The sequence below is a fragment of the Anomaloglossus baeobatrachus genome, chromosome 6 (genome assembly GCF_048569485.1).
Source record: "Anomaloglossus baeobatrachus isolate aAnoBae1 chromosome 6, aAnoBae1.hap1, whole genome shotgun sequence".
Taxonomy (NCBI): domain Eukaryota; kingdom Metazoa; phylum Chordata; class Amphibia; order Anura; family Aromobatidae; genus Anomaloglossus; species Anomaloglossus baeobatrachus.
The window spans coordinates 6,782,225-6,805,207 of NC_134358.1; the positions used below are offsets into that span (position 1 = coordinate 6,782,225).

At 60.5% G+C, this 22,983-nt stretch overlaps 2 protein-coding genes across 5 annotated transcripts; one reads left to right on the top strand and one right to left on the bottom strand.

Moving 5' to 3' along the window:
- Window positions 1-819: 819 nt before the first annotated feature.
- On the bottom strand, window positions 820-8,146 carry PYCR3 (pyrroline-5-carboxylate reductase 3). Of its 2 annotated transcripts, none has more exons than XM_075352686.1 (6): window positions 8,022-8,146; window positions 7,887-7,951; window positions 6,326-6,412; window positions 5,977-6,189; window positions 1,996-2,088; window positions 820-1,853 (listed from the first exon to the last, which is right to left on the bottom strand). In XM_075352686.1, the coding sequence occupies exons 1-6, from the start codon at window positions 8,119-8,121 to the stop codon at window positions 1,671-1,673; spliced, it is 741 nt and encodes a 246-aa protein (XP_075208801.1). In that variant the 5' UTR covers window positions 8,122-8,146; the 3' UTR covers window positions 820-1,670. The 2 variants fall into 2 exon arrangements, with proteins under 2 accessions (XP_075208801.1, XP_075208800.1); XM_075352685.1 differs by having other exon boundaries at window positions 6,326-6,505; window positions 8,022-8,145.
- Window positions 7,892-22,232, top strand: LOC142316908 (protein brambleberry-like). Of its 3 annotated transcripts, none has more exons than XM_075352682.1 (13): window positions 7,892-8,358; window positions 12,146-12,396; window positions 14,808-14,936; window positions 15,011-15,196; window positions 16,630-16,852; window positions 17,038-17,154; window positions 17,355-17,534; window positions 19,783-19,989; window positions 20,203-20,344; window positions 20,421-20,482; window positions 20,632-20,792; window positions 21,426-21,526; window positions 21,868-22,232. In XM_075352682.1, exons 2-13 carry the CDS (start codon window positions 12,148-12,150, stop codon window positions 22,001-22,003), a joined length of 1,893 nt encoding a protein of 630 aa, XP_075208797.1. In that variant the 5' UTR covers window positions 7,892-8,358; window positions 12,146-12,147; the 3' UTR covers window positions 22,004-22,232. The 3 variants fall into 3 exon arrangements, with proteins under 3 accessions (XP_075208797.1, XP_075208799.1, XP_075208798.1); XM_075352683.1 differs by lacking the exon at window positions 7,892-8,358 and adding an exon at window positions 11,459-11,468; XM_075352684.1 differs by lacking the exon at window positions 19,783-19,989.
- The last annotated feature ends 751 nt before the right edge of the window (window positions 22,233-22,983 follow it).

Consider the following 22,983-nt stretch of genomic DNA (forward strand, 5'->3'; position numbering starts at 1 on the left):
AGATAGTGCTGCCTTCTTGTCTTTCGCTATAAATGATGCAGGTACAGATAGTGCTGCCTTCTGGTCTTTCTCTATAAATGATGCAGGTACAGATAGTGCTGCCTTGTGGTCTTTCTCTATAAATGATGCAGGTACAGATAGTGCTGCCTTGTCTTTCTCTATAAATGATGCAGGTACAGATAGTGCTGCCTTGTCTTTCTCTATAAATGATGCAGGTACAGATAGTGCTGCCTTCTTGTCTTTCTCTATAAATGATGCAGGTACAGATAGTGCTGCCTTCTTGTCTTTCTCTATAAATGATGCACGTACAGATATTGCTGCCTTCTTGTCTTTCTATATAAATGATGCAGGTACAGATAGTGCTGCCTTCTCGTAAATGTAGGTGTAGAGGTAGGCAATGTTGTCGGACGTAGACACTTTCCAGATGAAAGCTCCTTCTTCCCACCTAAAATACAATTCCTGCCAGCCGTCCAGGTGGAGAGCAGCTGAGCAAACATCCATATCTCAGCCAGTGAGAGCCGCCACCTGAGCGGTGATTCAGTATATACTATATACATAGAGGTTATGGCATTAAGCAGCGCCCGCCCGCAGTGTAAGGGAAATGGTTCAATAGCAATCCCTAACATGAGGACTGTAAACCATGCTGGTCAGCGGGTGGAAGGCTGCAGGTCAGAGACAACCAATAGTCTGCATACACATCCCATAATGCACTGCATGCGGGGGAGGCAGGTTCTGATTATATACATGTGGTATACAGAGGACGGGGATGTACCGGGGAGCAGCAGGACTCGGGGTGCAGTTCTCATACAACACAGCAGCCATGACACCTTTGCTTTTATTAAATAGCTCAGGATGAGAAGATCTTGTGGAAACACGTCAGTAATTTGCTCTCAGCTCCTGCAATGTCAGCAAAAACTGCAAGAAGATCCCAAGAGTCAGCAGCGAGAAAAAAATAACTATTCACATCCCCCGAAACAGCCGGCAGCTGTGTGAGAGGGACTGGAGGAGGACTGAATACTTCTATTCACCGAAAGCAAGCACAGATGGAAGGGTCATCCACATCCACCCAAAATATCCAGAAATTATCCCGGGGGAATGACCTGGCACACTGCCGCTGCCAATATTAATAATGATGGGGCCACTCCCCAGAAATATCCAAAAATTATCCTGGGGGTCTGACCTGGCACTGCCGCTGCCAATATTAATAATGATGGGGCCACTCCCCAGAAATATCCAAAAATTATCCTGGGGGTCTGACCTGGCACTGCCGCTGCCAATAATAATAATGATGGGGCCACTACCCAGAAATATCCAAAAATTATCCCGGGGGAATGACCTGGCACTGCCGCTGCCAATATTAATAATGATGGGGCCACTACCCAGAAATATCCAAAAATTATCCCGGGGGTATGACCTGGCACACTGCCGCTGCCAATAATAATAATGAGGCCACTCCCCAGAAATATCCAAAAATTATCCTGGGGGTCTGACCTGGCACTGCCGCTGCCAATAATAATGAGGCCACTCCAGAGAAATGTCCAGGAAGATTGAGCGCTCCTGGGAAAGCGGGTATACCCCGTATCGTGGGGGCTAAACAGCGGATGTCGGGAAGTGGCGCAGCCTGAATTTGGCTGCTTTGGTCCCGCTGCCCGGCGACCCTTGCTGCCGCCTCATTGCTGGTCCAGCTCTTTCGCTCTCTTGGTTGCAGCCTCCACAGCGTTCATCACCGTCGCTTTCAGACCCCCCTTCTCCAGTTCGTGGAGACCGTGTATGGTGGTCCCGCCAGGCGTGCAGACGTCATAGCGAAGCTTTGCTGGGTGCTCACCCGTCTCAAGGATCATCTTAGCAGCTCCCTATGATACACAGAGATTGGCATTCAATGCATGAACCCGGAGGCTCAGGATGAACAGAGCTGTATGGAAGCAGTAGATGAGGAGGGCTGAAGAGCAGGGAAGCCACAAGTAATGGAGAATCTGCGAGGATTCGTGAACTCACCAGCAGCGTCTGGGCAGCAATGCGGCTGGATACGGCGCTGGGCATTCCCATCTTCACCGCCCCTTCCGTTAACGCCTCCGCAAACAGGTAGACCTGGCAAGAAATCGGTACAGTGCGCCAGCCAGTGAGCATGGGAACAACTGTGCGGGAAAACGGGGGCCGCGCAACGCATGCAAGTGCCTGATTCAGCACCACCGCCCTCCAATGTATAACATCCGACCCCCCCTATATACCCTCCAATGTATAACATCCGACCCCCGCTGTATACCCTCCAGCCCCCCCCTGTATACCCTCCAATGTATAACATCCGACCCCCCCCCTGTATACCCTCCAGCCCCCCGCTGTATACCCTCCAATGTATAACATCCGACCCCCGCTGTATACCCTCCAGCCCCTGCTGTATACCCTCCAATGTATAACATCCGACCCCCGCTGTATACCCTCCAGCCCCCCGCTGTATACCCTCCAATGTATAACATCCGACCCCCGCTGTATACCCTCCAGCCCCCCGCTGTAGTATACCCTCCAATGTATAACATTCGACCCCCCGCTGTATACCCTCCAGCCCCCCGCTGTAGTATACCCTCCAATGTATAACATCCGACCCCCCGCTGTATACCCTCCAATGTATAACATCCGACCCCCCGCTGTACACCTTCCAGCCCCCGCTGTATAACATCCGACCCTCCCGCTGTATACCCTCCAGCCCCCCGCTATACACCCACCAGCCCCTGCTGTATAACAACCAACCCCCCGCTGTATACCCTCCAGACCCCCGATATACACCCACCAGCCCCTGCTGTATAACAACCGACCCCCCGCTGTAGACCCTCCAGCCCCCGATGTATACCATCCAACCCCCCCCCGCTGTATACCCTCTAGCCCCCGCTGCATACCCTCCAGCTCCCAATGTATAACATACGACCCCCCCCCCGCTGTATACCTTCCAGCCCCCCGCTATATAACATCCGACCCCCGGCAATACACCCTCCAGCCCCCGCTGTATAACAACCGACCCCCTGCTGTATAACATCTGACCCCCCCGCTGTATACCCTCCAGCCCCCGATGTATAACATCAGACTCCCCGCTGTATACCCTCCAGCCTCCGCTGTATAACATCCGATCCCCCACTGTATACCCTCCAGCCCCGATGTATAACATCTGACAACCCCCCCCCCCCCCGCAGTATACCCTCCAGCCCCTCGCCCCCCGGTGTACACCCTCCAGCCGCTCACCCCCCGGTGTATACCCTCCAGCCCCCCACTGTACACCCTCCAGCCGCTCGCCCCCCGGTGAACACACCCTCCAGCCGCTCGCCCCCCGGTGTATACCCTCCAGCCTCTCGGTGTATACCCTCCAGCCCCTCGGTGTATACCCTCCAGCCCCTCGCCCCCCGCTGTACACCCTTCAGCCGCTCGCCCCCCGCTGTACACCCTTCAGCCGCTCGCCCCCCGCTGTACACCCTTCAGCCGCTCGCCCCCCGGTGTACACCCTCCAGCCGCTCGCCCCCCGGTGTACACCCTCCAGCCGCTCGCCCCCCGGTGTACACCCTCCAGCCGCTCGCCCCCCGGTGTACACCCTCCAGCCGCTCGCCCCCCGGTGTACACCCTCCAGCCGCTCGCCCCCCGGTGTATAACCTCCAGCCCCTCATCCCCCCGGGTGCATACCCTCCAGCCGCTCACCCCCCCAGTGTATACCCTCCAGCCCCTCACCCCCTGGTGTATACCCTTCAGCCCCTCATCCCCCCGGGTGCATACCCTCCAGCCGCTCACCCCCCCGGTGTATACCCTCCAGCCCCTCACCCCCTGGTGTATACCCTCCAGCCCCTCGCTCGCTGTACACCCTCCAGCCCCTCGCCCCCCGGTGTACACCCTCCAGCCCCTCGCCCCCCGGTGTACACCCTCCAGCCCCTCGCCCCCCGGTGTACACCCTCCAGCCCCTCGCCCCCCGGTGTACACCCTCCAGCCCCTCGCCCCCCGGTGTACACCCTCCAGCCCCTCGCCCCCCGGTGTACACCCTCCAGCCCCTCGCCCCCCGGTGTACACCCTCCAGCCCCTCGCCCCCCGGTGTACACCCTCCAGCCCCTCGCCCCCCGGTGTACACCCTCCAGCCGCTCGTCCCCCGGTGTACACCCTCCAGCCGCTCGCCCCCCGGTGTATACCCTCCAGCCCCTCACTGTACACCCTCCAGCCGCTCGCCCCCCGGTGTATACCCTCCAGCCCCTCGGTGTATACCCTCCAGCCCCTCGCTCGCTGTACACCCTCCAGCCGCTCGCCCCCCGGTGTACACCCTCCAGCCCCTCGCCCCCCGGTGTACACCCTCCAGCCCCTCGCCCCCCGGTGTACACCCTCCAGCCGCTCGCCCCCCGGTGTATACCCTCCAGCCCCTCGGTGTATACCCTCCAGCCCCTCGCTCGCTGTACACCCTCCAGCCGCTCGCCCCCCGGTGTACACCCTCCAGCCCCTCGCCCCCCGGTGTACACCCTCCAGCCCCTCGCCCCCCGGTGTACACCCTCCAGCCCCTCGCCCCCCGGTGTACACCCTCCAGCCCCTCGCCCCCCGGTGTACACCCTCCAGCCCCTCGCCCCCCCGGTGTACACCCTCCAGCCCCTCGCCCCCCGGTGTACACCCTCCAGCCCCTCGCCCCCACGGTGTACACCCTCCAGCCCCTCGCCCCCCGGTGTACACCCTCCAGCCCCTCGCCCCCCGGTGTACACCCTCCAGCCCCTCGCCCCCCGGTGTACACCCTCCAGCCCTCTCGCCCCCCGGTGTACACCCTCCAGCCCCTCGCCCCCCGGTGTACACCCTCCAGCCCCTCGCCCCCCGGTGTACACCCTCCAGCCCCTCGCCCCCCGGTGTACACCCTCCAGCCCCTCGCCCCCCGGTGTACACCCTCCAGCCCCTCGCCCCCCGGTGTACACCCTCCAGCCCCTCGCCCCCCGGTGTACACCCTCCAGCCCCTCGCCCCCCGGTGTACACCCTCCAGCCCCTCGCCCCCCGGTGTACACCCTCCAGCCCCTCGCCCCCCGGTGTACACCCTCCAGCCCCTCGCCCCCCGGTGTACACCCTCCAGCCCCTCGCCCCCCCGGTGTACACCCTCCAGCCCCTCGCCCCCCGGTGTACACCCTCCAGCCCCTCGCCCCCCGGTGTACACCCTCCAGCCCCTCGCCCCCCGGTGTACACCCTCCAGCCCCTCGCCCCCCGGTGTACACCCTCCAGCCCCTCGCCCCCCGGTGTACACCCTCCAGCCCCTCGCCCCCCGGTGTACACCCTCCAGCCCCTCGCCCCCCGGTGTACACCCTCCAGCCCCTCGCCCCCCGGTGTACACCCTCCAGCCCCTTGCCCCCCGGTGTACACCCTCCAGCCCCTCGCCCCCCGGTGTACACCCTCCAGCCCCTCGCCCCCCGGTGTACACCCTCCAGCCCCTCGCCCCCCGGTGTACACCCTCCAGCCCCTCGCCCCCCGGTGTACACCCTCCAGCCCCTCGCCCCCCGGTGTACACCCTCCAGCCCCTCGCCCCCCGGTGTACACCCTCCAGCCCCTCGCCCCCCGGTGTACACCCTCCAGCCCCCTTGCCCCCCGGTGTACACCCTCCAGCCGCTCGCCCCCCGGTGTACACCCTCCAGCCGCTCACCCCCCGGGTGCATACCCTCCAGCCCCTCGCCCCCCGGGTGCATACCCTCCAGCCCCTCGCCCCCCGGGTGCATACCCTCCAGCCCCTCGCCCCCCGGGTGCATACCCTCCAGCCCCTCGCCCCCCGGGTACATACCCTCCAGCCCCTCGCCCCCCGGGTGCATACCCTCCAGCCCCTCGCCCCCCGGGTGCATACCCTCCAGCCCCTCGCCCCCCGGGTGCATACCCTCCAGCCCCTCGCCCCCCGGGTGCATACCCTCCAGCCCCTCGCCCCCCGGGTGCATACCCTCCAGCCCCTCATCCCCCGGTGTATACCCTCCAGCCGCTGCTGTCCCCTGCTATACTCACGTAGGCCACCCCACTGCCGCTCAGCCCGGTGTGGATATCGATGTAGGACTCCGGCACCTCCTCACACATCCCACACACAGACAGGAGACCCTTCAGCATGTCCGCCTCCTGCTGGCCGGCACAGGACCCCCGGGAGAACACCACAGACCCCTCCTGGATGACACACGGCAGATTGGGGCACATGCGGAGAATCCGGACCCCATCAGGAACAAGCTGCGGAGAAAAGAACGAGGAAGAACGGTGAGACGTCCTCTATTCACAGCCGGAGCTGCAGCCACGACACTGATCAGCAATGCCTGTGAGTGGAGGTACTCCAGCAGCTGGGACTCTCCCGTGTTCCTGGACTCACCTTCTCCAGAGTCCGCAGTGACAAGCCGGCCGCCATTGACACGATGACCTGCTGGGGGGTGATGGCGCTGGCGATCTCCATCAGGACCTGCGGGATGACATGCGGCTTGGTGGCCAGAAACACAATGTCCGCCTCGTACAGGACGGCGAGGTTCGAGTGCGAAGTCTGACAGCCGCGATCCTGGGGAAGAACGCACCGCGGCACGGTCAGGACAGGGTGCGAGGGTTAATGCCCTCCTCCCCCAGTGTGAAGGGTTAATGCCCTCCTCCCCCCGGTGTGAAGGGTTAATGCCCCTCCTCCCCCCAGGTGTGAAGGGTTAATGCGCCCCCCCCTGTGTGAAGGGTTAATGCCCCCCTCTCCCCCGGTGTGAAGGGTTAATGCCCCCCTCTCCCCCGGTGTGAAGGGTTAATGCCCTCCTCCCCCCCCCTCCGGTGTGAAGGGTTAATGCCCCCCCTACCCCCAGGTGTGAAGGGTTAATGTGCCCCCCCCCTTTCCCCCGGTGTGAAGGGTTAATGCCCCCCTCTACCCCCGGTGTGAAGGGTTAATGCCCCCCTCTCCCCCAGGTGTGAAGGGTTAATGCCCCCCTCCCCCCCAGGTGTGAAGGGTTAATGCCCCCCCTCCCCCCCAGGTGTGAAGGGTTAATGCCCCCCTCCCCCCAGGTGTGAAGGGTTAATGCCCCTCCCCCCAGGTGTGAAGGGTTAATGCCCCTCCCCCCAGGTGTGAAGGGTTAATGCCCCCCCCCCTTCCCCCTAGGTGTGAAGGGTTAATGCCCCCCTCCCCCCAGGTGTGAAGGGTTAATGCCCCCCTCCCTCCAGGTGTGAAGGGTTAATGCCCCCCTCCCTCCAGGTGTGAAGGGTTAATGCCCCCCCTCCCCCTAGGTGTGAAGGGTTAATGCCCTTCCCCCCAGGTGTGAAGGGTTAATGCCCCCCCTCCCCCCGGTGTGAAGGGTTAATGCCCCCCCTCTCCCCCCCGTGTGAAGGGTTAATGCCCCCCCTCTCCCCCCCCATGTGAAGGGTTAATGCGCCCCCCCTCCCCCCCGTGTGAAGGGTTAATGCCCCCCCCCCTCCCCCAGGTGTGAAGGGTTAATGCCCCCCCCTCCCCCCAGGTGTGAAGGGTTAATGCCCCCCCCTCCCCCCAGGTGTGAAGGGTTAATGCCCCCCCCCTCCCCCCAGGTGTGAAGGGTTAATGCCCCCCCCTCCCCCCAGGTGTGAAGGGTTAATGCCCCCCCTCTCCCCCGGTGTGAAGGGTTAATGCCCCCCCTCTCCCCCGGTGTGAAGGTTAATGCGCCCCCCCCCCTGTGTGAAGGGTTAATGCGCCCCCCCTTTCCCCCCGGTGTGAAGGGTTAATGCCCCCCCTCTCCCCCGGTGTGAAGGTTAATGCGCCCCCCCCCCTGTGTGAAGGGTTAATGCGCCCCCCCTTTCCCCCCGGTGTGAAGGGTTAATGCCCCCCCTCTCCCCCGGTGTGAAGGTTAATGCGCCCCCCCCCCTGTGTGAAGGGTTAATGCGCCCCCCCTTTCCCCCCGGTGTGAAGGGTTAATGCCCCCTCCCCCGGCGGCGCTCACCCGGAAGTAGTGCAGGTTGCTGTCGCTAGGGGCGCTCACACTGATGTTCTGCGCTGGAACTTTCCCTAGAAGCACAGTGAGAAGTGATTAGTGCGGGGAGATGGCGGAGGCCCCCGCAGCCCCGGCTCCGGTTACCGCTGATGATGAGGCCGCCCAGCACGCCCCGAGCCATCCGCCCGGCTCCGATACACCCGACCCGCACCGCGGAGCCCGGAGCTTCCCCCACCGCCGCCATCCTGCAGACTGATAGTGGGCGGAGTCTGCAGCACACCTATATGCTGGTGGGCGGGGCGCCGAGCTGTGCGAGGAACGGATTGGATCATAGAATGTGACGTCACTCATACGATCTTTTATAAAAGATGTCGGCGCGCGAGACTCGAGCAACAGAGAGACCGAAGAAAAGCGAAAGCGTATGACGTGTGCGCGGCCTGTCCCGACATCTCGCGAGACACACGACCTCTACAGCTGCGCGGTAACCTTATATGTAACTGCAGCGCCCCCCTGTGGTGAGGACAGGTATTACCCCCCCTCCCCCCTGACACTGCAGCGCCCCCTGTGGTGAGGACGGGTATTACCCCCCTGACACTGCACCGCCCCCTGTGGTGAGCACGGGTATTACCCCCTGACACTGCACTGCCCCCTGTGGTGAGGACGGGTATTACCCCCCTGACACTGCACCGCCCCCTGTGGTGAGCACGGGTATTACCCCCTGACACTGCACTGCCCCCTGTGGTGAGGACGGGTATTACCCCCCTGACACTGCAGCGCCCCCTGTGGTGAGGACGGGTATTACCCCCTGACACTGCACCGCCCCCTGTGGTGAGGACGGGTATTACCCCCTGACACTGCACTGCCCCCTGTGGTGAGGACGGGTATTACCCCCCTGACACTGCAGCGCCCCCTGTGGTGAGGACAGGTATTACCCCCCTGACACTGCAGCGCCCCCTGTGGTGAGGACAGGTATTACCCCCTGACACTGCACCGCCCCCTGTGGTGAGGACGGGTATTACCCCCCTGACACTGCAGCGCCCCCTGTGGTGAGGACAGGTATTACCCCCCTGACACTGCAGCGCCCCCTGTGGTAAGCACGGGTATTACCCCCCTGACACTGCAGCGCCCCTGTGGTGAGGACGGGTATTACCCCCTGACAGTGCAGCGCCCCTGTGGTGAGGACAGGTATTACCCCCTGACAGTGCAGCGCCCCCTGTGGTGAGGACGGGTATTACCCCCCTGACACTGCACCGCCCCCTGTGGTGAGCACGGGTATTACCCCCCCTGACACTGCACTGCCCCCTGTGGTGAGCACGGGTATTACCCCCCCTGACACTGCAGCGCCCCCTGTGGTGAGCACGGGTATTACCCCCCCTGACACTGCAGCGCCCCCTGTGGTGAGCACGGGTATTTCCCCCTGACACTGCAGCGCCCCCTGTGGTGAGCACGGGTATTTCCCCCCCTGACACTGCAGCGCCCCCTGTGGTGAGGACGGGTATTACCCCCCTGACACTGCACTGCCCCCTGTGGTGAGGACGGGTATTACCCCCCTGACACTGCACTGCCCCCTGTGGTGAGCACGGGTATTACCCCCCTGACACTGCAGCGCCCCCTGTGGTGAGCACAGGTATTACCCCCTGACACTGCAGCGCCCCCTGTGGTGAGGACGGGTATTACCCCCTGACACTGCAGCGCCCCCTGTGGAGAGGACAGGTATTACCCCCCCTGACACTGCAGCGCCCCCTGTGGTAAGCACGGGTATTACCCCCCTGACACTGCACTGCCCCCTGTGGTGAGCACGGGTATTACCCCCTGACAGTGCAGCGCCCCTGTGGTGAGGACAGGTATTACCCCCCTGACACTGCAGCGCCCCCTGTGGTAAGCACGGGTATTACCCCCCTGACAGTGCAGCGCCCCTGTGGTGAGGACAGGTATTACCCCCCTGACACTGCAGCGCCCCCTGTGGTAAGCACGGGTATTACCCCCCCTGACACTGCAGCGCCCCCTGTGGTGAGCACGGGTATTACCCCCCCTGACACTGCAGCGCCCCCTGTGGTGAGCACGGGTATTACCCCCCTGACACTGCACTGCCCCCTGTGGTGAGCACGGGTATTACCCCCTGACACTGCACTGCCCCCTGTGGTGAGCACGGGTATTACCCCCCCTGACACTGCAGCGCCCCCTGTGGTGAGCACGGGTATTACCCCCCTGACACTGCACTGCCCCCTGTGGTGAGCACGGGTATTACCCCCTGACACTGCAGCGCCCCCTGTGGTGAGGACGGGTATTACCCCCCTGACACTGCAGCGCCCCCTGTGGTGAGGACGGGTATTACCCCCCTGACACTGCAGCGCCCCCTGTGGTGAGGACGGGTATTACCCCCCTGACACTGCAGCGCCCCCTGTGGTGAGGACGGGTATTACCCCCTGACACTGCAGCGCCCCCTGTGGTGAGGACGGGTATTACCCCCCCCCCCCCCTGACACTGCAGCGCCCCCTGTGGTGAGGACGGGTATTACCCCCCCCCCCCGACACTGCAGCACCCCCTGTGGTGAGGACGGGTGTTACCCCCTGACACTGCAGCACCCCCTGTGGTGAGGACGGGTGTTACCCCCTGACACTGCAGCGCCCCCTGTGGGGAGGACGGGTGTTACCCCCCCCTGACACTGCAGCGCCCCCTGTGGGGAGGACGGGTGTTACCCCCCCCTGACACTGCAGCGCCCCCTGTGGGGAGGACGGGTGTTACCCCCCCCTGACACTGCAGCGCCCCCTGTGGGGAGGACGGGTGTTACCCCCCCCTGACACTGCAGCGCCCCCTGTGGGGAGGACGGGTGTTACCCCCCCCTGACACTGCAGCGCCCCCTGTGGGGAGGACGGGTGTTACCCCCCCTGACACTGCAGCGCCCCCCTGTGGTGAGGACGGGTGTTACCCCCCCTGACACTGCAGCACCCCCTGTGGTGAGGACGGGTGTTACCCCCCCTGACACTGCAGCACCCCCTGTGGTGAGGACGGGTGTTACCCCCCCCTGACACTGCAGCACCCCCTGTGGTGAGGACGGGTGTTACCCCCCCTGACACTGCAGCACCCCCTGTGGTGAGGACGGGTGTTACCCCCCCTGACACTGCAGCACCCCCTGTGGTGAGGACGGGTGTTACCCCCTGACACTGCAGCACCCCCTGTGGGGAGGACGGGTGTTACCCCCTGACACTGCAGCACCCCCTGTGGGGAGGACGGGTGTTACCCCCCCTGACACTGCAGCACCCCCTGTGGTGAGGACGGGTGTTACCCCCTGACACTGCAGCGCCCCCTGTGGTGAGGACTGGTATTACCCCCCCCCGTGACACTGCACCACCCCCTGTGGTGAGGACGGGTATTACCCCCCCCCGACACTGCAGCGCCCCCTGTGGTGAGGACGGGTATTACCCCCTGACACTGCAGCGCTTCCTGTGATGAGGACGGGTATTACCCCCCCCTGACACTGCAGCGCCCCCTGTGGTGAGGACGGGTATTACCCCCTGACACTGCAGCGCCCCCTGTGGTGAGGACGGGTATTACCCCCTGACACTGCAGCGCCCCCTGTGGTGAGGACAGGTATTACCCCCCTGACACTGCACCACCCCCTGTGGTGAGGACGGGTATTACCTCCTGACACTACAGCGCCCCCTGTGGTGAGGACGGGTATTACCCCCTGACACTGCAGCGCCCCCTGTGGTGAGGACGGGTATTACCCCCTGACACTGCAGCGCCCCCTGTGGTGAGGACGGGTATTACCCCCTGACACTGCAGCGCCCCCTGTGGTGAGGACTGGTATTACCCCCTGACACTGCAGTGCCCCCTGTGGTGAGGACGGGTATTACCCCCTGACACTGCAGTGCCCCCTGTGGTGAGGACGGGTATTACCCCCTGACACTGCACCACCCCCTGTGGTGAGGACGGGTATTACCCCCCTGACACTGCACCACCCCCTGTGGTGAGGACGGGTATTACCCCCTGACACTGCAGCGCCCCCTGTGGTGAGGACGGGTATTACCCCCTGACACTGCACCGCCCCTTGTGGTGAGGACGGGTATTACCCCCTGACACTGCAGCGCCCCCTGTGGTGAGGACGGGTATTACCCCCTGACACTGCAGCGCCCCCTGTGGTGAGGACGGGTATTACCCCCTGACACTGCAGCGCCCCCTGTGGTGAGGACGGGTATTACCCCCTGACACTGCAGCGCCCCCTGTGGTGAGGACGGGTATTACCCCTGCTTTCTGTCTTCGTACAGGTATGGTGATGTCTCCCGGCCGCCATGTTTGTCTGCTGTTCCTCGTCGTTCTGCTTCCTGCAGGCAGTGGAGCATTTTTTGGCTGGTTCACGCGCAAGTCCTCCAGCGTCTCGTCTGCCCCCCAGAAGGAGCCGGCCCCGGACCCCCTGTCTCTCCCCAGCGCCCCCTTTGAGATGACCACGACTGATGAGAAGTTTCTAGCTGAAGCCAAAATCATGGAGCTGTCACCTTTAGACAGCTGTCACTACAAGGTGCGGAGCGTGGGGGCGGTCGTCCTGCGGGGGGCAGGCGGACGGCTCAGCCGGGGAGGGTGGGGGCTGTCGTCCTGCAGGGGGTGGCCAGGCGGTTCTGCAGGTGAGGAAGGGGGGGGGGCGGTTGTCCTGCGGGGTCGGCTGTGGTGGTGGCTAGAGCAGAGGCTTTGTCCGCTGATGGAGTCTCCGTCTTCTTGTAGGTGGCCAGTCATCTCGGGGCGTCAGACACTTCGGAAAAAGAGCCAAACTGGGGGTGTCGCAGTTTAACGTCTGGGAGGGGGCAGCTCTGGTGGTGGCTGCAGCAGAAGCTGGGATTGGGGTGGGGTGTGGGGGTGGTTAGGCAGCAGGGGGGGTTTAAGGGTGTGGCTCGGGGGGGTTTAAGGGTGTGGCCTGGTGGCTCGGGGGGAGGGGGTTAAGGGTGTGGCCTGGTGGCTCGGGGGGGTGCAGCCAGGTCTCTCTAGGGGGTGGCTCTGGGAGGTTTTGGAAGGGCAGCCTGGTGGCTCTGGGGGGTGTGGGAGGGGGTTGGCTCTGGGTAGGCGGCTCTGGGGGGTGTGGGAGGGGGTTGGCTCTGGGTAGGCGGCTCTGGGGGGTGTGGGAGGGGGCAGTTCTTGGGAGTGTGGGAGGGGGTGATGTTGTGAACACGTATGGACTGGGTTCTGGTTTGGGACTCCCTCTTGTGGCCAGTGCTGGTAGTGGAGTTGGTCTGCTTAACAGAAGCCAGACAGCTGATGATGATTGGAAATCAGGCTGCTCAGACTGGGCCTATATGACTGAGTAGTTTTCTCTTGGTCTGGGCCGGTGATCAATGTTGCTTCCTGTGGTGCTGTGGACATCCTGAAGCCTGCCCTATCTTCTGTCTCTACCTGAACTCCTAACAGATAAGTTTGGTCTTGTACCTTTGCTGGTTTTGTTTCCATTTTCCTTTTTAATTTGGAGGTACTAAGGCTGGTCTCCTGATTTTGCTTGTGGAGTTGGATCATGTCGTGTACCTTGCTCCATATTCTACGATGTATGTGTTTTGTCATGCTTGGTATTACTTTCAGTCCTTCCTCTATATTAGTGTTTTGCTTGGATCCCAGTAACACCAGAGTACTGATATAGTGGGGGAATGGCCGTGTGGTCTCAGCTTTTTTTCTTATCAGGTGTGTTGTTTTTTTTTTTTCTAGGGTATTGCACGGCTGCAGACTGTGCTCTTTTCTGTCCTTTCCTATTTAGATAGTTTGGGCCTCATTTTTGCTGAATGTTTTCTACCTGTGTACTGTTTCATCTTGTCTCACCGGCTTTACATGTGGGGGGCTATCTATCTTTGGGGAACTGCTCCGAGGCAGATTAGCTTTCAGTGTTTTCTCCCTTTAGGAATATTTAGTTCTCCGGCTGTGTCGAGGCGACTAGGTCATCACAGGCTTGTGCCACGGCTACTTCTAATTGTGTTGTCAGTGTGAGGTCTGCAGTCAGCTGAGTTTCCAACCACGCTGGTGACACTCTGGATTCCCTAGTTTTTGCCTTTTTTTTTTTTTTTTTTGATCCTCCTCTGTTACTGAATCATAACAGAACAAGAATGCCGCGGAGACACCATCACATGTTTCTCAACACTGGCAGGAAACTAGCCAGGTCTTTCACCGGGAAGGAACAACCACGGGAAGGACAGCCTCCAGTCATGTAAACCGCCTATGTATAAATACTGGCTAGTATTTTCCCAGGGGACCTTGTTCTACTGTCACTACGTTGAGAAACACGTGATTGTGTTGGATGTTGATCTCCCGAGGTCAACCATCCTTACCTACTGAATCATAACAGGGCAGTTCTGCAGGGTGTGGGAGGGGGGCGGTTTTGGGGCTGTGGCAGGGGGCGGCCGGGTGGCTCTGTGGGAGGGGGGTGGTTCTGGGGGTGTGGCATGGGGTGGTCGGGCGGTTCTGGGGGTGTGGGAGGGGGGTGGTTCTTGGGGTGTGGCAGGGGGTGGTCGGGCGGCTCTCTGGGTGTGGTGGTCGGGCGGCTCTGGGGGTGTGGCAGGGGGTGGTCGGGCGGCTCTGGGGGTGTGGGAGGGTGTGGTTCTGGGGGTGTGGCAGGGGGTGGCCAGGCGGCTCTGTGGGTGTGGTGGTTGGGCGTCTCTGGGGGTGTGGGAGGGGGTGGTTCTGGGGGTGTGGCGGCCGGGCGGCTCTGTGGGGGTGGCTCTGGGGGTGTGGGAGGGGGTGGTTCTGGGGGTGTGGCAGGAGGCAGCCGGGCGGCTCTGTGGGTGTGGTGGTCGGGCGGTTCTGGGGTGCGGCTCTGGGCTGGGAGGGGGGCGGTTCTGGGGTGTGGCAGGGGGCGGCCGGGCGGCTCTGTGGGGGGGGGTCGGGCGGTTCTGGGGGGACGGCTGTGGTGGTGGCTGGAGCAGAGGCTTTGTCCTCTGATGGCGCCTCGTCTTCTTGCAGGTGGTCAGTCACCTCAGGGCATCGTGCACAGACATGTCGGAGGAAGAGATCGCCAAACTGGGGGTGTCGCTGTTTAACTGCCAGGCGGAGGTGGAGGGGCGGCGGACGTACCCCTGCACGGAGCACATGGTGAGCAGGACTCCTCCACGCGGGGTGACATGTTGTGCGCCCGTCTAAGCTGCTGCAGGTGATTCTCTCTGCAGACCCTCGCGGAGTGCACGACCCCCATGGACCCCGACACCTGGAACGCCTACCACATTGTCAGTAACCGGGCGCGCTCCGTCTGCTACGCCACACGACAGCTCCACTTCCGCCGACGCACCGAGCTCACGGTCAACACCCTGGTGTCAACGGCCATGAACCAGCTGGAGACCATGAAAATGCTGAAGGTAACGGACCGGGTGGGGCTGACATCATGGGCATTCACAATAGAGTGCGGCCTCTAGCGCCCCCCCGACACTGGGCGCAGTTGCCCCTCTCTGAGGCGGGTGTCCGTCTGTTGCCCGCCTGTCTAGCCCACGCTCTGCATGCAAAATGTGATCCCCGCCCTATACAATGTAACAGTCCGGACAGGAGAGATGTGCTGAGGTGGCGCCCCCCAGTGGTCGCTCATGACTCTTTATAGGCTGGACAGGAGAGATGTGCGGAGGTGGCTCCCCCCAGTGGCTGCTCATGACTGTCTCTTTATAGGCCGGACAGGAGAGATGTGCGGAGGTGGCGCCCCCCAGTGGCCGCTCATGACTGTCTCTTTATAGGCTGGACAGGAGAGATGTCCGGAGGTGGCGCCCCCCCAGTGGTCGCTCATGACTCTTTATAGGCTGGACAGGAGAGATGTGCGGAGGTGGCTCCCCCCAGTGGCCGCTCATGACTGTCTCTTTATAGGCTGGACAGGAGAGATGTCCGGAGGTGGCGCCCCCCCAGTGGTCGCTCATGTCTCTTTATAGGCCGGACAGGAGAGATGTGCGGAGGTGGCGCCCCCCAGTGGTCGCTCATGACTGTCTCTCTATAGGCTGGACAGGAGAGATGTCCGGAGGTGGCGCCCCCCAGTGGCCGATCATGACGCTTTATAGGCTGGACAGGAGAGATGTGCAGAGGTGGCGCCCCCCAGTGGCCGCTCATGACTCTATAGGCTGGACAGGAGAGATGTGCGGAGGTGGCGCCCTCCAGTGGCCGCTCATGACTCTATAGGCTGGACAGGAGAGATGTGCAGAGGTGGCGCCCCCCAGTGGCCGCTCATGACTCTATAGGCTGGACAGGAGAGATGTGCGGAGGTGGCGCCCCCCAGTGGCCGCTCATGACTCTATAGGCTGGACAGGAGAGATGTGCGGAGGTGGCGCCCCCCAGTGGCCGCTCATGACTCTTTATAGGCTGGACAGGAGAGATGTCTGGAGGTGGCGCCCACCAGTGGCTGCTCATGACTCATTATAGGCTGGACAGGAGATATGTCTGGAGGTGGCGCCCCCCAGTGGCCGCTCATGACCCAGTCTCTTTATAGGCTGGACAGGAGAGATGTGCGGAGGTGGCGCCCCCCCAGTGGCCGCTCATGACTGTCTCTTTATAGGCCGGACAGGAGAGATGTGCGGAGGTGGCGCCCCCCCAGTGGCTGCTCATGACTGTCTCTTTATAGGCCGGACAGGAGATATGTCTGGAGGTGGCGCCCCCCAGTGGCCGCTCATGACTGTCTCTTTATAGGCCGGACAGGAGAGATGTGCGGAGGTGGCGCCCCCCAGTGGCCGCTCATGACTGTCTCTTTATAGGCTGGACAGGAGAGATGTCCGGAGGTGGCGCCCCCCAGTGGCCGCTCATGACTGTCTCTTTATAGGCCGGACAGGAGGAGCTGAAGGAGCTGACGGCCGAGTCTGTGCAGAGGGTCCTCAGCAGTCAGGACCACCTCCTCGAGCAGCAGGAGCAGCTGCAGAGCAACCAGGAGAAGATGGAGACCTCCATCAGCGGGAACCTGCAGATGCTGGCGGAGGAGAAGGCGCTGATCGCCAGCGGGCACCACCAGGTGGCGGACATGATCCAGGGCATCAGCCAGAGGATGGGTACGTGGAGCGCCCCCCGGTGCAGACGTCCAGTACTTCAAATATCCCCCCCACCCCCCCCCTTAACGGCTATACTGTGCAGAGAAGGACGCGGTGGGGGCTGCAGAGACCCTGCCCCTGGGGACAGTAGTCGGGAGACCCCTGGATGTGACAATCTCCTTTCTTTGGGGTCTTTTTTTCTCTAGAGAATGTGAGTGGGCAGCTGATGGCGCAGGACGCGGAGCTGCACGAGGGCCACGAGGCCATCCTCTCCGACCTCGCTGAAGTCCGGGCCCGGTCACTGGACGTCTACTCCAGGCTAGGTGAGTGTGCGGCTGCTCCGTGCCCTGCTGTCACCAACTCACACAGCTGAGGGGCTGTTACAGTGCACCAGTGCTGCTGAATTCATTGACAACAAGCAGAGATCTTGGAAGTGTTGACCAGATCAGATTACGGCAGTGACTGCGCTGGCCCTTTAATACATATGGCTGCTGTGACCGCTGTTGTTCTCTTGTATCTGCAGAGTCTAACCTGGCGCAGCTCCAGTCCTACCAGAATCAGAGCGCAGTGTACTACGACGTCCTGATGGAGAAGCTGCAGCGCATGAACCGGAGCCTGAGCGCTGCGCTGTCCGCCATGGAGCACATGCACCGCAGCGTGGAGCACCGGCTCAGCTACATCCAGGGCTTCATCCTCTGGGCAGGTAGGCAGAGCCCTGCTGGACCGGTGCCCCGCGCCTCTCCACCGGGTAAGGTCACCGGACCCTGCGGACCAAGGACTGAAATGGGGCCGCTCACTGCAAAGTGACGTATCCTTGTACAGTCATGGCCAAAAGTTTTGAGAATGCTACAAATATTAATTTTTACAAAGTCTGCTGCTTAAGTTTTTCTAATGGCAATTTGCATATACTCCAGAATGTCATAAAGAGTGATCAGTAACAGCAATTACTTGCAAACTCAATATTGGCTAAGAAAATGAACTTTAACCCCCAAAACACATTTCAGCATCATTGCATTCCTGCCTTAAAAGGAGCAGCTAACATTGTTTGTGATTTTTCCAGTAACACAGGTGTGGGTGTTGATGAGGACAGGGCTGGCGATCAATCAGTCATGATTAAGTAAGAATGACTCCACTGGACACTTTAAAAGGAGGCTGGTGCTTGGTATCATTGTTTCTCTTCAGTTAACCATGGGTATCTCTAAAGAAACACGTGCAGCCATCATTGCTCTGCACAAAAATGGCCTAACAGGGAAGAGTATCGCAGCTACAAAGATTGCACCTCAGTCACCAATCTATCGCATCATCAAGAACTTCAAGGAGAGAGCTTCCATTGTTGCCAAAAAGGCTCCAGGGCGCCCAAGAAGGACCAGCAAACGCCAGGACCGTATCTTAAAACTGTTTCAGCTGCGGGATGGGACTACCAGCAGTGCCGAGCTAGCGCAGCAATGGCAGCAGGCGGGTGTGAGGGCTTCTGCACGCACTGTGAGGCGGAGACTGCTTGAGCAAGGCCTGGTTTCAAGGAGGGCAGCAAAGAAGCCACTTCTCTCCAGAAAAACATCAGGGACCGACTGATATTCTGCAGAAGGTGCAGGGAGTGGACTGCTGAGGACTGGGGGAAAGTCATGTCAAAGATGAATCCCCTTTTCGATTGTTTGGGACATCTGGAAAACAGCTTATTCGGAGAAGAAGAGGTGAGCGCTAGCACCAGTCTTGTCTCATGCCAACTGTTAAGCATCCGGAAACCATTCATGTGTGCGGCTGCTTCTCAGCCAAGGGAATCGCACCACTCACAGTCTGGCCTAAAAACACAGCCATGAATAAAGAATGGCACCAGAATGTCCTCCAAGAGCAACTTCTCCCAACTGTCCAAGAGCAGGCGCCCAACAATGCCTTTTCCAGCATGATGGAGCACCTTGCCATAAAGCAAAGCTGATCACTAAATGGCTCATGGAACAAAACATAGAGATTTTGGGTCCATGGCCTGGAAACTCCCCAGATCTTAATCCCATTGAGAACTTGTGGGCAATCATCAAGAGACGGGTGGACAAACAAAAACCAACAAATTCTGGCAAAATGCGAGGATTGCTTATGCAAGAATGGACAGCGATCAGTCAGGATTTGCTCCAGAAGGTGATTGAGAGCATGCCAGGGAGAATCGCAGAGGTCCTGAAGAAGGGTCAACACTGCAAATATTCACTTGCTGCATTAACTCATTCTAATGTCAATAGAACCTTCTGGTCTCATAATATGACTGCAATTATATTTCTGTATGTGACGTAAACATCAGACAAACACAATTAAACACAAGAGGGAACAGATCATGTGAAAATAGCATCTGGTGTCATTCTCAAAACTTTTGGCCATGACTGTAGGTTACAAGCTTGGCTACAACTGGTCATTGTGCCGCCATATTGTCTCCGACTAAGCAGTGAGGAAGTAGAAAGGCTCGGGGGCAGAGACTGCGGGGCGCTGTCTGGCGCTCGGGGGCAGAGACTGCGGGGCGCTGTCTGGCGCTCGGGGGCAGAGACTGCGGGGCGCTGTCTGGCGCTCGGGGGCAGAGACTGCGGGGCGCTGTCTGGCGCTCGGGGGCAGAGACTGCGGGGCGCTGTCTGGCGCTCGGGGGCAGAGACTGCGGGGCGCTGTCTGGCGCTCGGGGGCAGAGACTGCGGGGCGCTGTCTGGCGCTCGGGGGCAGAGACTGCGGGGCGCTGTCTGGCGCTCGGGGGCAGAGACTGCGGGGCGCTGTCTGGCGCTCGGGGGCAGAGACTGCGGGGCGCTGTCTGGCGCTCGGGGGCAGTGACTGCGGGGCGCTGTCTGGCGCTCGGGGGCAGTGACTGCGGGGCGCTGTCTGGCGCTCGGGGCAGTGATGGCGGTGCAGGGCGCTGTCGGGCACTCGGCTGTGTTACTCCTCGGGTTGTGACTGATGATCCCAGACACAACTTCTCCCCACAGGTGGGAACCTGAACGCCATCTTCACGTGTGTCCTCCATGCTGCGTACTTCCTTCTCCTGGCTCTGCTGATGACGTTCCTGCAGACCCCCGGCTTCTCTCGGGTGGTCCTGCTTGTCCTGATCGTGCTAAACGCGGTGTCTGAGCTCAACCACAACACGTCACTCGGATTCAGATCACTGACTGCGTTACTGGTGTGTACGGTGATCGGTGAGTGCAGAAATTGGGGGCCCTGGGGAAAAAGGCCCCCTCCTGCTGATGCACCGTGGTCCCCCCTTAGGTTTATGCCCCTCCCCCCCCTGCTTTGGTTTAGGCCCCTCCCCCCCACTTTGGTTAACCCCCTCCCCCCTGCTTTGGTGTATGCGCCTCTCAACCCCCCCCCCCCCTCCTTTGGTTTATGCGCTCCTCTGCACCCCCCCTCAGGTCACTGGACGCTGCTGCGCCTTATTTGCTGCCTTGTGAAGGTGAGGAACATAGCGCCTGCACTTCCCGCTCCCCCAGAGTCTCCGGTGACCCGGCTTCACATGGAGAAGGAGATGGGGTTCTGCAGCTCAACTCCTGAAAAGTAAGTACACCCATAATGTAATAAGAACAAGATGTCACAAAGCAGCACAGAGTATTTCAGGCACTCTTCTCTTCAGGGTGGAGGAGGACCCCCTGTTCATGGAGACGCTGAGGAAGCTGGTGGGTGACGGCCTCGGAGGTGAGGGCGGCCGGGGATGGCGGTTTATATTCTTATGACTTTATGGCTCCAGAGCTGCGCTTATAATTCTGCTCTGCAGTTGATACAATGTTTAGTTTTCTGCTTCACTCATTATTTTTCCTGATTTTTACTTTATTTTTGTCATCCAGAAGATTCCGTGTTGGGTAACGAGACTCTGTGTAAAGACCTGTCTGTCGTGGCCTCTGTGGGACATCTGGGCTGGAAGTCGCAGCAGTCCACGCCGGCCGTGAAACTGCGCCGACTGAGCGTCTCCACTTCACTCCGAGGACACGACAGCCGCCTTACAATGGTGAGCGCTCCACCTGAATATCTGCAGCTGCCGGTGACCACCACTAGGGGTCGATGTGCAGGGATTTCCACCTGATACAGGGGTGCAGAGATCACTGCTGGTGACCACCACTAGGGGGCGATGTGCAGGGATTTCCACCTGATACAGGGGTGCAGAGACCGCTGCTGGTGACCACCACTAGGGGGCGATGTGCAGGGATTTCCACCTGATACAGGGGTGCAGAGATCGCTGCCGGTGACCACCACTAGGGGGCGATGTGCAGGGATTTCCACCTTATACAGGTGTGTAGAGGTCGCCATCTAGTGGCCGCTGCCGGTGACCACCACTATGGGGGCGATGTGCAGGGATTTCCACCACTAGGGGGCGATGTGCAGGGATTTCCACCTGACACAGGGGTGCAGAGATCACTGCTGGTGACCACCACTAGGGGGTGATGTGCAGGGATTTCCACCTGATACAGGGGTGCAGAGATCGCTGCCAGTGACCACCACTAGGGGGCGATGTGCAGGGATCTCCACCTTATACAGGGGTGTGGAGGTCACCATCTAGTGGCCGCTGCCGGTAGTGCGGGGATTTGTACTTTGCTCCTGCACACTCTGCAGATATGAGAGTCGTCGCCTCTTCTTCCTGCAGACGGCGATGGACAGAATCCCCCAGCAACACTCGGGCGCAGCATTTGACGCTATATCGGAGTCTAGAAGTCGGAGTCCGAATTCTTCTGTTTGCAGTAACTTGTGAGTATGGACAGATCCAGATGAAAGGAGGAACTACAACTCCCAGCATTCTCCCACAGGATACAGTACAGGAGCTGGAAAGCCACAGGCTGCAGAGCACCGCTATATACCCTGAGCCAACAGGGGGCAGCAGAGACGGGGTCCGAGCTCCCGGCTGTTCCTGCGTCTTTATGGACCTGCTGAGGGTTGTAGTTCCCTAATGGCTGGAGAACCTCAGGCTCCCCGTCGGCTTTAGACTGTGGCCTCCATCGTGCCGCTGTAGAACTACTACTCCCAGCATATCCATGCCAGTGTTCTGCAGCATATAAAGGCCTCACATCTGCTCCTTGTTCCCCGCACAGGTCTGTGTCCTCGATGTCTCCGCGCCATTTCTGCCACGCCATCACCAGGGCGGGTCAGCCCTGCCGGAACAAGGCCAGCGGTGGGCAGGAGTTCTGCAGGGTCCACGCCTCGGGGCAGACGTCCTACCTCACCTGAAGCCTCTGCCGTCCGGGGGGATGGGGGCCGGGCCTCTGCCGTCCGGGGGGGCGCCTCCTCGTGCCGTGCGTTATCCTGGACCACGCTCTACAGGGTTTGCACTTTCACAGCGCTGGACCAAGGAGAGCCAAACTAACAATCCGAGCCACGTGGGATGTGACCGCTGCAGACTTCGCCTGTGTACAATCTCTCGTCTGTGTCTCGTCTTCTGATTTTATTTATTTTATCTGTAGAAGTCAGTTTATATAAAGACATTTTGTAATAAACCTGTGAAGTCTTTTCTATCAGGTCCTGTACAAAAGGGAGAATTGGGAGGGCGGGGGGTAGGGCTGGGGTCATGTGGGCAGACAGCGGTTACCAATGACATGGGATTTATAGAATACATTCCTCTAGTCTTCGACCCTAATGTGCTGTCTGCAGCAAATGCTTTGTCCTCACATCCAGCCTGTATTACCGAGAGAGGGGAACAGAGCGCACATCCAGCCTGTATTACCAAGAGAGTGGGGAAGAGAGCACATCCAGCCTGTATTACCGAGAGAGGGGAACAGAGCGCACATCCAGCCTGTATTACTGACAGAGGGGGACAGAGCGCACATCCAGCCTGTATTACTGAGAGAGGGGAACAGAGCGCACATCCAGCCTGTATTACCAAGAGAGTGGGGAAGAGCGCACATCCAGCCTGTATTACCGAGAGAGGGGAACAGAGCGCACATCCAGCCTGTATTACCAAGAGAGTGGGGAAGAGCGCACATCCAGCCTGTATTACCGAGAGAGGGGAACAGAGCGCACATCCAGCCTGTATTACTGACAGAGGGGGACAGAGCGCACATCCAGCCTGTATTACTGAGAGAGGGGAACAGAGCGCACATCCAGCCTGTATTACCAAGAGAGTGGGGAAGAGCGCACATTCAGCCTGTATTACCGAGAGAGGGGAACAGAGCGCACATCCAGCCTGTATTACCAAGAGAGTGGGGAAGAGC

Bases quoted from the DNA above. Each gene is read 5' to 3' on its own strand.
- PYCR3 (XM_075352685.1), bottom strand. From the start codon at position 8,121: ATGGCGGCGGTGGGGGAAGCTCCGGGCTCCGCGGTGCGGGTCGGGTGT. The intron at 7,952-8,021 runs GTAACCGGAGCC...CTGTGCTTCTAG, and splicing joins GGGCGGCCTCATCATCAGCG to GGAAAGTTCCAGCGCAGAAC. The intron at 2,089-5,976 runs GTGAGTATAGCA...ATTTCTTGCCAG, and splicing joins GCGGCAGTGGGGTGGCCTAC to GTCTACCTGTTTGCGGAGGC.
- LOC142316908 (XM_075352682.1), top strand. From the start codon at position 12,148: ATGGTGATGTCTCCCGGCCGCCATGTTTGTCTGCTGTTCCTCGTCGTT. The intron at 15,197-16,629 runs GTAACGGACCGG...GTCTCTTTATAG, and splicing joins AGACCATGAAAATGCTGAAG to GCCGGACAGGAGGAGCTGAA. The intron at 20,793-21,425 runs GTGAGCGCTCCA...TTCTTCCTGCAG, and splicing joins ACGACAGCCGCCTTACAATG to ACGGCGATGGACAGAATCCC.